A 16086-nucleotide genomic window follows, 5' to 3' on the forward strand; every position below is an offset into this window, starting at 1 on the left:
AGTAAAATCAGGCAAAGACACACCTTTGTGAAAAATCACAGCCCGTTGAAGATTTCGCTAGATGAGTAAACAAAAGAAATAAGTATAATTTTATACTTTGGAACAAAGAATTGTATTTGTCAAAAACAAACAAACATTAGTTTCCCAATTGAAAGTGTTTGGTATAGTGCACCTTTCTTCTTATCTTGCTTTCTGCAGTTTTGGGAACCTACCGTCAACCACATTCCCTACTATTAAGTGGGAAATTTCACAACTAACTCTCAAGCTTTAAATTGTACATCCTTCTGAGTTCCATGATGAAGTCTTGTACCATCTTTCTATTTTATCATTATGATAACAACCTTTGTGTAGTTTATTCATGTGGAATAAGGTATAAACAGGGAAAAACCACAGTCTTTATAGACTTGAGTCCACATGTTTTTCAGAGTATTGTAGCACATACCCTCCTCAAATAGGGGGTGAAATATTGTACTTTAAAGTAGATAATCCTGCTTTTTAGTTGGTTAAAAACATTCCAACACAATTTTCAACCCTATTCCAAATTATTAAATGGAAAATTCCAGACCTAATTCTCAAGTTTCAAATTTCAGATCCTCCAAGAAGCATGATGAAGTTATCTGCCATCTTATTCTCTTATGAGAATGAGAACATGCTTTGTGTAGCCTAAGTGCTTCTTATTCTTATTTTGAATAAGAAGCGTTCTTCATAAACTCATATGTTTGAACTCTTGATCCACATTTGGTGGCGATGTTTGGGGAGGTTATGGGAACTTTTGGGAGTGGAGTCTTGCTGGAAGACCAACTCTAGGGATCCCCCACTTCCTGCTTTCTCTCTCTGTGTTTCCTATGTGAATAGAAATGTGATTAGCTTCTGGTTCAGTTGCCTATTATGTCTTTCCCACCGTGATGGACTCTATCCCTCTGGAACTGCTAGCCAGAATAAATCCTTTTTCCCTTAAGTGTCTTTACCCCAGTAGCAGAAAAGTGACTAACACATCAAGGAATGGAGACAGATACACTTATTCTTAGAATAAACTAAGAGGTATGTAGATGTGTTTTTTATAATTGGCTAAGAGATGAAAACTAAATTTGCTATTTAAAAAAATCATTTTCTTTCAATTTGTTTTTTTTTTTTTTTTTTTTTTTTTTTTTGCTCTGGAATACGTGTTAAAGATACATGGATCTGAGAGATCCGAATTCTAATCTTGACTCCCTTTTTTATTAGATATAAGATTTTAAAATTATTGTCTAATGTATCTCACTATACTGTAGAGTAGAGAATAAGAAACTTTTGTGCATTTTTGTAAAAGATAAAGGAATTAATGATTATGAGATGCATTCTGCTGAGCTTGAGAATAAAAGGGTACTTAAATATTGAACACATTTCTTCGTTAGTGAATGTGTTCTTCGTAGATAACAACACAGCCTCATTTTCTTCTTTCCTCACATTTCCCACTTATATCTTAAGTTTTTCACTGTTGACTGTCTCCACTCAACTTTCCCTTTTGTTTATTCTTCCAGTTTATTTGGGAGTTGAAAGACTTCTTGTGCATAAACTTCTAGAGAAGTCATATTGAAGCCAAAGAGCTAAATCGATGCTAAAGAAAAGAACAGGATTTGTTATGTTCAATCCATCAAGTCAGTAAAATATGACATCAATATGGATTGAAAGATGAGTTTGGATATGTGTATCTGACATCTGAAATTGGTATAAACTGAGAAGAAAGGGATCTATTTTTTAACTCAGTTGCCAAAACAAATCTGACCTAATTTCCGAGCAAACACAAACTCTTGCATGCTGAATCAATTTGAGTTTGCTAGTTTGAAAGGTGGAGCTGGATGAGAAGCATGTATTTTTGCTGTAGGAGTCATATGATCCTGTAGTGAATTATATGATCTTGTTATGCTATAGAATTATTAGTAAATGTTATGATCTTACCATGTTATAGAATTAAGGAATCCTATATTAGACAGAAATAAGCCTAGATAAATTCTGAATTCCAGTTTGTGGGCCTTGTTTTGAAGGATGGCAGCTCAAGAGAACAGAAAAAGCCAAAAGGTGACTGAAATATGTTTTAGACACTCTTATTTTCCTTGAATCTATTCTGCTTCCATTGTTTCATTTCCTGTTTCCACACACAGTATATTTAGTGAGAGTCGTGTCAAAATATTCTATTATCAACAACTGCAATGCACACACAATTATCTGGATGCAAAAAGAAAGAAGCATTGCATTTAGTTAAAATGTCAATGAAAACTGGCATGAACGTTTACACATACATGTTAACTTGAAAATTCACGAAGAAATTTATCACAGTTGAATGAAGAAGAATCATAAGAATAAAGTCATTTAGAGATGAACTAGATTTGAAGATTATGAGCGGCATGGATATTAGTAAATAGGCCAAGCAAGGGTTTTCTGGGTAGGAAAAAGCAAACCATAAAAGACAAAGTTTGAAAGGTAGACTAAAAGGGTCATGATAAAGGGGCAGGGAGGACTGAATCAAAGTCTTACAGGTTATTTTATGTTTGGTGAAACTAGAAGAAAGAAAGGAAGATTAAAGGTGAAAGAGAGAAAAAGGTATGACCTCTGTCCTCAAGAAGCGGTGATGATTGGCATAGATATAAAAATAGTTCAGAAAAAGGAAACCTGTAAGTAAATAAAATGCCTGATCCGTGCTTTTCCATCCACAAAGACAGACTGCATTAAGAGAATCTCAAGTTTATCACCTGGTCATGCCTCAGCAACTCAAATAGAAATCAAGGAATCATACAATTAGCGGTTCCCTGGGGGAGGCATGGCTGAGAATTTTTCTTATAAAGAGAACACAACACAAGCCTAAGACCCTTGCTGTCTGCCTTTGAGAACTATGCTTTACGACATAAACTGTGTCCGGCCCGAGATTTTCTCCCACTGATAAAGCACAGACTCAAGTCTTTCCCACATTCACTGAACTCATCAGATTCACTCCAGTGTGAACTCTCCGGTATACTGTGAACTAGTCGTGGTAATGGTATACACACAGCAGATAGCTTCCTTATGTCATGTGTAAGGTGTCTCTGACAAACAATGGGACTAGCAATACAATAGAACTCATAAAGTCCCTTACCAATGTGAAATTTTTTTGTTGTATAATGAGGTGTGAATTGTGACTGCATATGTTTACATGGCTAGACATCCAGAGAATGGATTTGTCCATGTGGTGCCTGATACACAGAAAGAGACTGAATGCCTTATCGCTGTAGAAATTAGTTCAATACGGGAAATAACCAGGCTAGCTAAAGGATAAAACTATTATATTTTTATTTACTATAAGGGAAAAACTCATGAGACAGGAAAGGGAAGTCCAAGTTCAGCTGTGTCGTGGAAGTAACACACACACACACACACACACACAGAGAGAGAGAGAGAGAGAGAGAGAGAGAGAGAGAGAGAGAGAGACAGAGACAGAGACAGAGACAGAAACAAAGCGCGCATCTGGTCAGTGCCCCAGTTTCTCTCCGGCTCCAGGAAGCCATGCCTTAACTAGGTTCCACCTCTTAACGATGACTGGTTAACAAAGCTTACCCCGCCATGTCACATTTCTCTCAATGGCTTTTTCACTTGCAGTCAACAACTCAAGAGTTCTAAGTGGCAGATCTTCCGAACTGCCTACATGTATGTGTTTGACTCTGGTGATGGGGATTCTGATAATGAGTGAGACATTTTCTCTAACTGAAGGCCTTGCTATGCTCTCTGCTTGCACGTGGCTTCTCCCCAGAGTAGACTCTAGAAGGCTCTGTAAGCATCTCTGTTCCAACAAGAGCTTTACTACATTCATTTCGGCTGTAAGGTTTGTCATCCCACTGCTCAGTAGGACTGGAGGACGGATTAAATGGTGCCATGAGAATGTCATATTGATTATTTCAGCTCTGGCTATGGTTGTGCCACAGAAGCTCAGCTCTGTTCCAGAGAGGGTCGCAGCAAATAGGGCCAGGAAGCGGCTCTACTTGGGGCAGCTCTTGAGCCTCAGGACAGTACTTCCAGTGTAGGGAAGGAGGGTAGGTTTAGCAATAGGGTGAGCTATAGCACCTTCCTCGCTGTTGACTACTGGCCCAGCCAGCTCACCCTGGCTTCCCAAGGACCAGTCCGTAGCACAAACACTGCCTACAACAACCTCCTACCCCAAGGCATGTCTAAACCACAATGTACTTATAATTTTAGGTCCCAAAATTAAATCATATTTCCTTAAACTATCTCTCTCTCTGTCTCTCTCTCTATCTCTCTCTCTCTGTCTCTCTCTCTATCTCTATCTCTCTCTCTCTGTCTCTGTCTCTGTCTCTCTCTCAAAAAAAGAAGCAAAAACCAAGAACTGGTGTTTGTGATCCCATTTTTCTTTCTATATTAAGTATCTCTAACATGCTTATCCTTTATCTATTTATTAGTCAATGGTTACAGCTAATATTTGAAAACTCAAACAACTTTTAAACCATTAGTAATGTTGTAAATTTTAGCCCATATGGACCTATACCAATTTATAGGAATTAGTGTCTTGTTCTTTTTTTTCCCCCAAATATGTTTTTGAGGCATGTCAGGAAAGTTTGTAAAGGGTCTTGACAGTAGCAAAGTCATTGAGATGATGGTGTAAAATAAAATCTTTGGCAAGCTTTTTGTATTTACATCAGTAGCAGACTGATTTTCTCTCGTTATCTGTTGGTTTTGTTGTCCTATGACTTGACTTCAGAATCATTTACTTTTCATGCATGATAGCTTAACCTCTTCACTTTTAAATCTCACTTATCAATCATTTTCCCTATTAGTGTCTTTCTACTCTAGCATTTTCGAGATGGAGGATAATAAAGCTTACTGGGAACAAAGGAGAAAGAGAGATTCCAAGTCAGAGAAAAGTTATTGAAGAGGTACCACATGACAGAGGATTAGGAATAGACGGCTTAGGAAGTCATGAGTCTGAAAACACTAGGAAAGACTTTACAGACACGGATAAAAATCACAAAATAAGAAACACACTGATGCATATTAAATTGAATCAAATGGATTTGGATAACTAAAGAGATTAATGTAATAGACACATTATACACATAATATAAATAGGCATGAAATTGTAACCAGCTCTGCCAGCTGGTCCAGCCCTTCATAACTCAGAGGGATATGGAAAAGTTTCATGCATGAAGCTCTCAATTCAATAATCCCAGGTGGTAAAAGACATCCACTCTGTTTGAGAAATAGCGTTGTTTGTGTTTTTCATTTTTCAATAAACTGATAGTTTGTTTCTAAACCAACAAATACGCTACAGGATCAATTGTTTTCTAACTCAGCAAGATAAATACAATATATACAGTGTGGAGAGGATTAAACTGTTTTCTTTAAGGTAGTTGCACTATTCATTTGTGAATCATTTATGCTAGGTAAAAATGTTTGATGAACTAAATAATAAAAGAATAAGAAGCCAATTTATCTATTAAATATATTGACTTACATCACGATCGATTCCTTTTATGCACAGTGCCGGGTCCAGAGGAAGATGACAAGTCTTTATATCTTTAAAGAATTCTTCTAGACTGCCAATCTCTTTCTTTAGAACATCCTGTGAGAAAAAATAATCAGAAAAAAAACAATGTTTAAAAAATGTAAAGAACTCAAGTCTTTATTTGAGTTACACGTTTTTTGTATTGATTAGATAAACTCTTTACCCCAGGGGTGATGCTGTGGGATCAGGTGGGTGGCAAGTGGCATATGATGGAACAGCAGGAAAGACACAATAGGAAGGATGGTGAAAACACCCAGTGAAAGAGTTCATGTTCTTTCTCAAAGACCTCAAGTTCAACTAGAAGCAAATGTCAAGCCAAGCATTGTGCGGTGGTCAAAAACCAGGACCGGTTGGACTTGACTATGGTCCACTGATTTCAAACCTTGTGTTAAGCAATTATTTCTTTGATCTTTTAAAAATAATTTCCTGAAATTTTCATTTATAGCTATCAGGTATTATATGTAATAGTCAACACATTTTACTAAAATTATTTATATACATTAGTAAAACAATGACACAAACGTTAATGAGACTATGCTGTTAGGAACAATAATGTGAACAACTGTTCATTCAATACCAGTGAGGATATTTCTAACTTCTTTTAATGCCAGGTTTGAAAATACTTAGTGTGAATGATAAAGCTGAAATTTAATTTGGTTGGTAGAGTTTATCTCAGGAAAGTTTCTTAGCTCTTATTCTTGATTCATGTCAAATGACAAAATCTGTTTCTCCCAGGATCTAGAAGGAGGGAAAATTCCACCCTGACATTTTTCTGCTACTTTCCTTCTTGTATTATCTCTATGTGGGTTTGCCTGATGATTTCATGAAGGGGAATCTATGCTCCTTAAATAAGGACTCTAAATCAATAGATCTCACAGAATTCAAATTTCCCCAGGATCTGCACAGTGCTCACACACAGGATGATGATGCCAACAGCTCTGACCACTTACCTCACAGGTAAATTAGCCAGGACATATGTTTTGACCTTTGCTGCATGTTTTCTGTAAAGTTGCAGTATTGTTAGCGGAAAATAAGAGAAATCAGCACTCACCCAAACTGTCAATCAAACAATTTTCCTTTAAGAGCTGAGTTTCCATTTCCTAATTTCTCTGAGGTTTTAGCATACCTAAGGTGGAGTTTTGAGGGACAGAGTGTGTGGTAACACTCCCATTGAGCAAAACATCTTCACCAATTTCTGCAGTTAGAATTAATTCAGTGCTTTTCATTTAAACAGAAAATAATTTTTTTTTTAAAAAAAGTACCATCAAGATGAGAGATCAGCAAATGAAAGGGCTTCTCAAGTCAGCCTGACAACCTGAATTTGATCCCTAGACCTCAAAGTAGAAGAGAACGAACTCCTGAAAGTTGTACTCTGATTCCTACAGCCACACCATGGAATGTGTGCACTCCCTGACACATACACATAAAGAAAATAAAATTCACAAGAGCACTATTTAGGGATCATCATGGAAGAGAAAGTAGAAAATTGATGAGTTGAAGGTAGCTGTTGATGTAAAAATGTGTGTTTTTGACATGATAGGGCTGTTGCAAGCATGAACTAACAGTGACTGTGATGTCTGAATGAGACCTACATAGGATGGAACTAGCCAAAATTCTAACATGGATGGAATAGGGTCTCAGAAAGTCCCACCCCTAGCTAAGAAGCTATTGATGATTCTTGGCTACTGGGAGAGGAAAAGTCAACTTCCTCTGAGATGAAGCCCCGATGATAGGTTGCCCATGCTCTGGTGATAGCCTTATACCCATTCACATACTGAAGTAATAAGTGGAATCTAGTTTGAAAAAAAAATGGATAAAGTTAGGAGGGGAAAATGTTACAGAAGACAGAGGGGAATTTTAGGTGAAGGAATGAGGGTGGATTTGATCAAAACTCATTATATGTATGCATGGATTCACAGACAATAAAAATGCATATAATAAAATATGAAAGTTTTTAAAAATAGATACCCATTACCCCTCATATCTTTTATTTATCATCTTCTTATTTTCATATGAAAAGGTATTTTTTTTAACCAACACTGCCAGTTAGGTAAAAATGTTAGTAATAACAGTGGCCCTCTGGAACTTGATGTAAGCTATCCAGAGGTTCCAGGATTATTCAGCTATGGTGTATACCTGAACCTTGAGAGAAATTCTAAATCAAGAGATGAGAAACAAACCTAAATCCAAATTTCTGGAAAGTTCTACCAATATATGTAATTTGATATTCTTTTTTTTTTTAATTGAGAAAAGGAAAAAAAATTTCCGCCTCCTCCCAGCCTCCCATTTCCCTCCCCCTCCCCCCACTCCTCTCCCCCTCCCTCTCCAATCCAAAGAGCAGTCAGGAGTGGAAGGAGGGAGAACATGAGCAAGGATGTCAGGACCACGAGGGGTGCACCCACCCACTGAGACAGTGGGGCTGATCTATTGGGAGCTCACCAAGGCCAGCTGGACTGTGACTGAAAAAGCATGGGATAAAACCGGACTTTTTGATATTCTTTTTTATTAGTGAAGAAATTCCAGGATTTAAAAGGTGTTACCTTTCATATGCTTGAAGTATTTTTGGGGTATTTATTTATTTCCCACTTAAAGAATACATTCTGTATTTATCCATTTTAGCTCCATTACCTCTTCCATAGGTGAAGTAGTAAACTTTCTGGCATTTGTTATTAAAGGAATGACTTTCAGTAGGAAAATACTAGTTTATGAAACAAATTTAGAGCCATTGTGAAATAATCCCTTTGTACACTGTGAGGATCTGCCACTGTGATTGGTTTAATAAACAAGCTGACTGGCCAATGAACAGGATAAAGTTAGGCTGGAAAGTCAAACTGAGAATGCTGAGAAGGAAAAGGGCAGACTCAAAAGTCTTGAGCCAAATGCAGAGGGAGCAGGAGATAAACATGCCATGTTAATAAAGGTACCGCTATGTGGCAGGGAGTAAATAAGAAACACGAGTTAACTGAAAATGTCGGAACTAATTATTAATAAGCCCGAGCTACTGGCCAAACATTTGTAAGTAGTATTACACCTCTGAGTGATTATTTGAGAGTGACTGCAGTAAGAAAAACTCTACCAGCATAGAACATTTTGTATGTTGCTATTTCATATTGTCTGTTGAGCATTCTTATTTATTTTAGGCAGTGCGAAGAAATTGAGGTTCCTTGAAGACAAAATCTTGGTTTAGTCATAATTTCTATCCTTAACTTCTTGTCTGTCATAAGTGCTGAACTGCTATTGAATAACGCTCCTTATGTAGAGGGTGGGTGTCCACTGCCCTCCTGTTTATGGAACATCAAGCCTGAAACAACCTCCTTAATGGTCTGCATCAATGAAAGAAGCAAATGATGCAGATAATTAAAAAGCTCCAATGTGCCTCATTTAAGTCAAGAAAAAGAATAATTAGATGCAGTTATGCCACTGAGAAATAGGCAAAATTCTTTAGGTATTATATGTCAATGGTTCTCAACCTGTCCGTTGGTAGCCCCTTTGGGGGTTGACCAACCCTTTTACAGGGGTCATCTAAGACCTTCATAAAACATAGATATCTACATTATTATTCATAACAGTAGCAAAACTATGGTTATGAAGAAGAAGCAGAAATAATTTTATGTTGGGGGGTCAATGCAATATGAGGAACTATATCAAAGGATTGTGCAACATTAGGAATGTTGAGAACCACTGTTATATGCAGATCTCAATATAAAAATATGACTACCCATAGTATTGTTGATGTTTATTTAAGTAATTTTATTTGTTATAAAAATGCTTCTTTGAACAGCATAGAACTGGACTGTGACCCTCTCTCAGAAAGCTTATTGTGTAACAGTGTTAAGGTAACCTCAGGGGTCTATAGTGATCACCCAGTGGTTAAAAATAACTAGTGCTTCCTGATCTTCCAGAGGATTTGAGTTCTGTCCCCAGAGCCTAAGACAGGAAGCTCACAACTCCCTGGAACCACAGTGTCAGGGCCCTACTGCCTTTCATGGGCCTGTGGGAACACCTACACTCATGTAACATACTCACAAGGGACATATTCACACACACAATTAAGAGTAAAATAAAATTTAAAGAAATATTATCTCCTGATGTGGGATTCCCATCTATCTGCCGTGAATACCATTGGTTAATAAACAAACTGGCTTAGGCCTGAGCAGGACAGAATATAGGTAGGTGGGAAAAACTAAACAGAATGCTGGGAGAAAGAAGATAGAGTCATAAGATGCCATGGAGTCCCACCAGAGAGAGAAACTCCAGAAATTTACCCAGTAAGCCACAGCCTCGGGGTGATACACAGATTAATAATAGAGATGAATTAATTTAAGATATGAGTTAGCCAGAAATACGTTTAAGCTATCAGCCAAACAGTATTGCAAATAATATGGTTTCTATGTGATTATTTCAGGGCTGAGCATCTGGGAACAAATAAGTGACCTCCTACAACAATCTCCTCAGGACTTTTTTTGCTCAAACTGCTTTCAAGTATGTATCTTCTTGTTGTGACCTGTCTGGGTCACACACGGCTCCTGACAATACCAAAGTCATTTGTGTCCTAGTGACTGAGAATCCCATTAATTTTAAGAAAAACAAATGAAAAAAAAATACTTGATTGGAAATTTTTGTGACTAAGTTTATTTGAAGAGTTTGTTTTCCAAGAAATGAAACTGAAACAGTTGACTCACAGGTAGGCATTTTACATTATTCAAAGATTGATTTCTTCACCAACCTTTCTCTGAGAGTCACTGGCCGACTTGACTTTCTCTCCGATATCACCCAGAAGTTTGACAAGTTTCTGCTCCTTGGAAAACTCATTGTTCAGGGCTTCTCCTACACAGAACTGGAGAGCGGCCGACAGCTTCTGATACCAGCTTTGAAAGAAGGCTTCACCTTGTGCATCTCTCAGCAGCCTGGAGGAAAGCAAAAGCAGGTCCTGTGTCTGAAGGAGACTTGAAAAAGAAAGAAAACACCTCCGGCAGTAACGATAAGTACATTTCAGATTAATCTGTATGTGGTGGCTTGGGGCAGTTTAGCAGCTTAAAATGGGGAGAATGCTGTTTGTTTGTTGGCAGTCATCAAATTTCACCTGATAGCTAATGAGGCTCCAAGAGAGAGGAATCAATAAAAACGCTGCCCATCCTTATTTCAATTCCCAGTGTAGTTTGTCTTCCTTCACTCTTCTTAATTCTATAACAAACACTTATGGCAGGAAATCTCAGATTACTAAAATATGGGCAAGGATTTATAAACACTTTTTTCCCAAGGGATGATACTATTATTCTAGCTTTACTATGAAGGTCAACATTTTGTCGAGAATCTACCCCAATCCATCACATCTATATGCATTGATGCCACTCCACCATCAGAATGTACCCTGGTAATCTGTAGGAAGACACTAGAGAGGCAAGAGACTGTTTTATTTGTTTCTGGACATTTCTGGGTTTAATTCTTAGCTCTACACCATATGTGTCACTTAAGTTGGAATATACTTTTTGTGTTTTAAAAAGATATTTAATTTTTTAAGGTGTGTGTCTGTGCATATGTGAGCAGGTGTGTGTGTGTGTGTGTGTCTATGTGTCTGTGTGTGTGTGCATATGTGTATAAGTGCCCTTGAAGGCTGGAAGAGGGTGTTGGATCCCTGGAACTGGATGTATAGGTGATTGTGAGTCATCTGAGTAGATGCTGGGAACTGAATTCTTGTCCTTTGCAGAGCAGCATGTTCTCGTAACTGATGAACAATCTCTCCTTCTTTCTCTGTGTATAAAATAATGATCTTCACTGTGTACAGTTGTGGAGAATGTGGAGTGCTGACATAATTATGTTTCTAGCACCTTGCAGCATGGAGTCTATCTGCATTTGCAGCTTCACCACGTTAGCTTCTGAATGCCTGGAGGGAAGTCTGCTCATGAAGCCACAGAGCATGAGTGAGGATGTTTGCAAGGAAAGGGAATGGAGACAGGAATTAGATTACTCTGTCTGCCACTTGGCAATTTATATTGCCTTAAAAGCAATTACAATATGCTAAAGCCTTACTTTCCATTATGCCCTAAAACACAAGAGTAAAATAAAAAGGAACACTTCCTTTGAAACTTAACTACTCTCAGATCGATTCCTGTAATCTTAATTAGTCTTTAATTTTCTCCTCTTTGAAAATAGTGTTCATGTTACAAGAGCTTGAAAAAAATCAGGGGTCAAGAATATGGGGAAAAATGTTTGGCATTGTCTTGAAAAACAAAAACAAAACCCCCAAAATCAAAAGGAAAAACAAAAAGCAAGACCAAACAACCAAGCAAACAAAGCTAAAAGCATGCATCAGTTGTCTTTCTCATTGCTGTGGCAAAATGTCTACAGATCACAAAGGAAGAGAGGTTTTGTTCAGGGACACAGTCTGAGGGTGCGATCCCGTGCAGCAGGGGCATGAGACAACTGATCACATCACATCGACAGTCGGGAAACACAACTGTGAGTGCTGACGCTTAGCTTGTTTTCTTCTTTTGATTCATACAGAAACCCCAGGCCATGCAATGATGTTGTTCCCATTGAGGGTGGGTCAAAGACCCACTCTAATAACAGAATCTGCAAAGTCCCTCAGACACAGTCAGGCCACAGACTTGTCTCCAAGGTGAGTCTAGACCCTGTCAGCACCGTAGCAGTTAGCATAAACCATCATAGTGAGTGTCATTCTTCATTCCCAGTTTTCTGTCCTTGCCCAACATATAGTATACTCCAGAGGTCCAGCGATGCTTGCTTTCATCTGTTCAACGTTCTGTTCTGTTACATTTAAAGATAAGCTGATAGAGAATGTGGTTTTAAAGAGAATGCCTTTTCATCACAAGCCTCATGGAACTAGTCCTTCTTAACTGTCTCCTTCTCTGTCTCAAAGGAATTACAACTTCGTGTTAAATATCAATTTTTAATTACTCAAGGAAAGCACTAGAAACATGTTTACATAAAGGAACACAGAGGAGCTGAGGATGCATGGCAGAAAAACATGTGCTGCACTGCTAACACGCTTACTACTAAGGGGAGAGCAGACAATGGAAAGTTTTACTGCTTATCCCCACAATGAGAGTTTCAAAGTGTCTGGCAGGTCATAAATGAACTATGCCATCATTTGAAGGTTCCAAACAAATGTGTGGTCGTTTACACAAACACAATGCTGCAAGAGCGGGCAAAGCCATGTACAAATTCAAGATATTTTATGTAGAACTATGCCTTTCAAATTCTTACTTCAAGGATTGCAGTGGTGTGCCCTTTTAGTTTGTTTGGGGGATTGTAGTGGTGTGTCCATTTATAGTTTATTTGGGTTCAGCAAAGTAGGGGGTTTCCATTTCCCACACACATGTTTGTCATCATTTTCTTACACCTTGAATACTGAGCCAATTTGCTCTGAAATATTTTAAATGCTTCTAGTTTACAAGTACAAATCCACAACCACTGAACTGCTGTGTATACATGATAAAAAGATGTTATTCTTTTTTTTTGGGGGGGGGCGCATTAAATAAATGGGACCTCCTGAGACTGAGAAGCTTCTGTAAAGCAAAGGACACTGTCGCTAAGACAGAAAGGCAACCCACTGACTGGGAAAAGATGTTATTCTGCACAAATGAAGCCTACAGCTTTTTACTAAAATAACCAAAGGGTTGATGTTATAAGGACTGCCAGAACTGGATAATTAATTGGTGTTTTAATGCCTTTGTTTTTATTCTGTCAGAAATAAATTTACTTCTCTTGTAAGCCATGCATTTGCTGTGTTTTAGTCAAGAAGGAAAATATCAGTTTGATTCCTTGTCTACAGTGGAGTAGAGCAGAGGAGATTTGCATAGAGAATATGTGACTCTGATGTAAAACACATCAGCGCTAAGACTGCTTGGAGGTTCCTCTTGGGATTTTTCTTGGAGAATGTAACTGGCTTAAATCCTGAATCCTGCCAAGAGCACATGCTCTTTTGATGAGGCAGGGCTCAAGTTCTTTGTGTAAGGAGTTTGTTTTCACACATGGTAGAAATAAAGTCATACAGTGCTAGTGATGACCATGAGGGGCCAATTATTCTGCCCCTGCACCCTTAGGAACAGACACTTCCACTGGTAGTAGAAATTAATAGGGCCCTTAATGGTTAGACTGCACAGTTTTGAGTGGGGTGTCTCTCAGTTGTGTGTCAGTGACCTTCCCTCCAAGAACCAGCAAATCCTTCATGCTGTGGTTTTTACTCATTGCTTCTGTTTATAAGAAACCAGAAATTAGTTGGCTACTGTCCCTTGAGTGTTACAGTAATCCTTTTTGAAAGAGATTGCCAAGTAAAATGTTTAAAAATAGAAAGTGAAGGTCAAGGGACTGAGGAACATCAGACCCATTGAAAGGGCAGGCTTTTAAGAGGCGGGGGATGTGACCATGCACAGACTCTGAGACTCTTCATCCTGTGGCCTAGAAGACCCAGCTGTGATGTTACTTGATGTCATCTCTTGTCCAGCTGGTTTGATGAGCTTATACCAACTATACACCCTTGTTGATAGAAGTTTCTGTCCTGCCCTATCCCACACCATTCAGTCACATTGAAACACACAGAGGTCTACATTAATTATAAACTGGTTGGCCTATTAGCTCAGGCTTCTTATTAACTAATTTCTATATCTAAGCCCATAATTCTTGTCTGTGTTAGCCTCGTGGCTTGGTACCTTTATCAGCAAAGCATTCTTCTCAACTGCATCGTCTACATTTAGGTGAGGACTGCAGTCTCAGCCTTTCCTCTTCCCAGAATTCTCCTGTTCTTGTCGCCCTGCCTTTACTTTCTGCCTGGCCACTGGCCAATCGGTGTTTTATTAAAATACAAGTGACACCCTGGCAATGCTAAGATGAATATACACACATAAAACCCAGATAACTAGGGAAGATTTAGTCTGTGTTCAGTATTATAGACAGGAATCAAGAGTGAAGGAAATGTAACTTTGGTGGTAGCACATCTACCAGGATGGGATGTCTCTAAATTAATTGCCTCTCCTGGACTCAGAGATGTTCAGAATAACCATAAACATTAGCTAGCATGAAATAGAGGTTTTCCTCAGATATTAAGATGGTTCTGAATTCTTTGGGCAGATGACAAGCATCTGGGCACAAGATAAAGAAGATGCTGGAGCCACAGGGAAGGTAGAGCATCCACATCTCATCAGTCTGCCAGCAGGACAGAGCACAGCAATCACACCATCCAGTCCCCTTTGCCCCCAAATTCACTTCAGTCTGCCTGCTCTTAATTTTAGTTCCCCACAGCACAGTGCCCTACATCATAGGGGCTAGCTGAGATCTTTACCACTGTGAATTCCATGCGAATGAAGAGAGGCTCCCACAGCCATTAACAGAAAAGGCTTGAATCCCACCATGATGAGTGACTTTTGGCCACTCTAGCACTTCTATTTGCTTCCATCTTTTTTTGAATTTTTTTTACATGATCTGAGGTGTGCAGATCAGGAAACTGATATTAGAAAACACTGGGAGATTCTGGTTTGTGAATTCTTCAAGGACACTTAGAACCTTGGGAGAGACAAAGACTGAAACCCAACTCTTAATGCAGAGTTGCTAATATTAATATTTTAATAGCATGACTAATTTTACTTTACATCTAAGTGGTTGAGATATTTAGTTAGTACTTCACACTGAGGAATGTGGTATACAGTCTTTGCACAAATGTCAGGGCCCTTTAATGGGTCCATCATTAACATACAGATTTGCTTTCATAAATTTTCATCTTGTGAATGTTGCATGTTTATGAGCCAAGACAAATACGTGCTTTCCAATCAATTGTTATCGGGCAGTATCTATTTACCAATACCAATAGTTTGTAACTACTTACATGTGGGAGGTCATTCTGTCTATGTATTGCTTTTACTTGTTAATAAATAAAGAACTGCTTTGAGCCTATGGCAGGACAGAACAAAACTAGGTGGGAAAAGTTAGGCTGTATGCTGAGAGAAAGAAGGGTGGAGTCAGAGACACACCATGGAGCTACCGCTGGAGATAGATGTGCTGAAATTTTGTTGGTAGGCCATGACCTCATGGTGATATACAGATTACTAGAAATGGACTAAATTAAGATCTAAGCGTTAGCCAATAAGAAGTTAAAGCTAATGAGCCAAGCAGTGCTTTAATTACTACAGTTTCTGTGTGGTTATTTTGGGTCTAAGCTATCCGGGAGGCCGGGAACCCACAAGTGCCCTCCATCCAGCACTTAAATATAAAACTAATCATAAAGACAATACTTAAAATATAGTTAATTCTTTTTCTTTAGAGATTATTTTTATTTTTAGAACTTTTAAATATCTGAAGGGTTCTATAAAAAGATGTAGCCACTGTTTACGTACATATTATGGCTACAGATAATGATTATTATTTGCTCATAGGTGGACATTCCATTGTGCCCAGTCCTGGGTGGTAGATATGATAAATGTTTCCAACACTAAATTTTCTCTTCTGAGAAAGACTGCTAATCCCTCAATTTTCCAGAAGACCTCCAGTGCCTTTTTATGAGCAGAATATCCTTATCTGGACCATGTTATCTCAGCTATGTGGTT

The 16086-nt window shown here is 38.3% G+C and overlaps 1 protein-coding gene across 6 annotated transcripts in view; it reads right to left on the reverse strand.

Moving 5' to 3' along the window:
- Pik3c2g (phosphatidylinositol-4-phosphate 3-kinase catalytic subunit type 2 gamma) overlaps nucleotides 1-16086 on the reverse strand; it is a 364020-nt gene that overhangs the window by 129520 nt on the left and 218414 nt on the right. For all 6 annotated transcript variants that reach the window (XM_050135167.1, XM_050135166.1, XM_050135168.1 and 3 more), the window contains exons 20-21: nucleotides 10254-10434; nucleotides 5477-5584 (exon numbers count right to left, since the gene is read on the reverse strand). In XM_050135167.1, coding sequence (XP_049991124.1) covers nucleotides 5477-5584; nucleotides 10254-10434 — 289 coding nt within the window. The remainder of the gene's footprint in view (nucleotides 1-5476; nucleotides 5585-10253; nucleotides 10435-16086) is intronic.

This window comes from Alexandromys fortis, unplaced genomic scaffold (assembly GCF_014885135.2).
Source record: "Alexandromys fortis isolate MF-2015 unplaced genomic scaffold, M_Fortis_MF-2015_v1.1 scaffold_21, whole genome shotgun sequence".
Classification (NCBI taxonomy): Eukaryota; Metazoa; Chordata; class Mammalia; order Rodentia; family Cricetidae; genus Alexandromys; species Alexandromys fortis.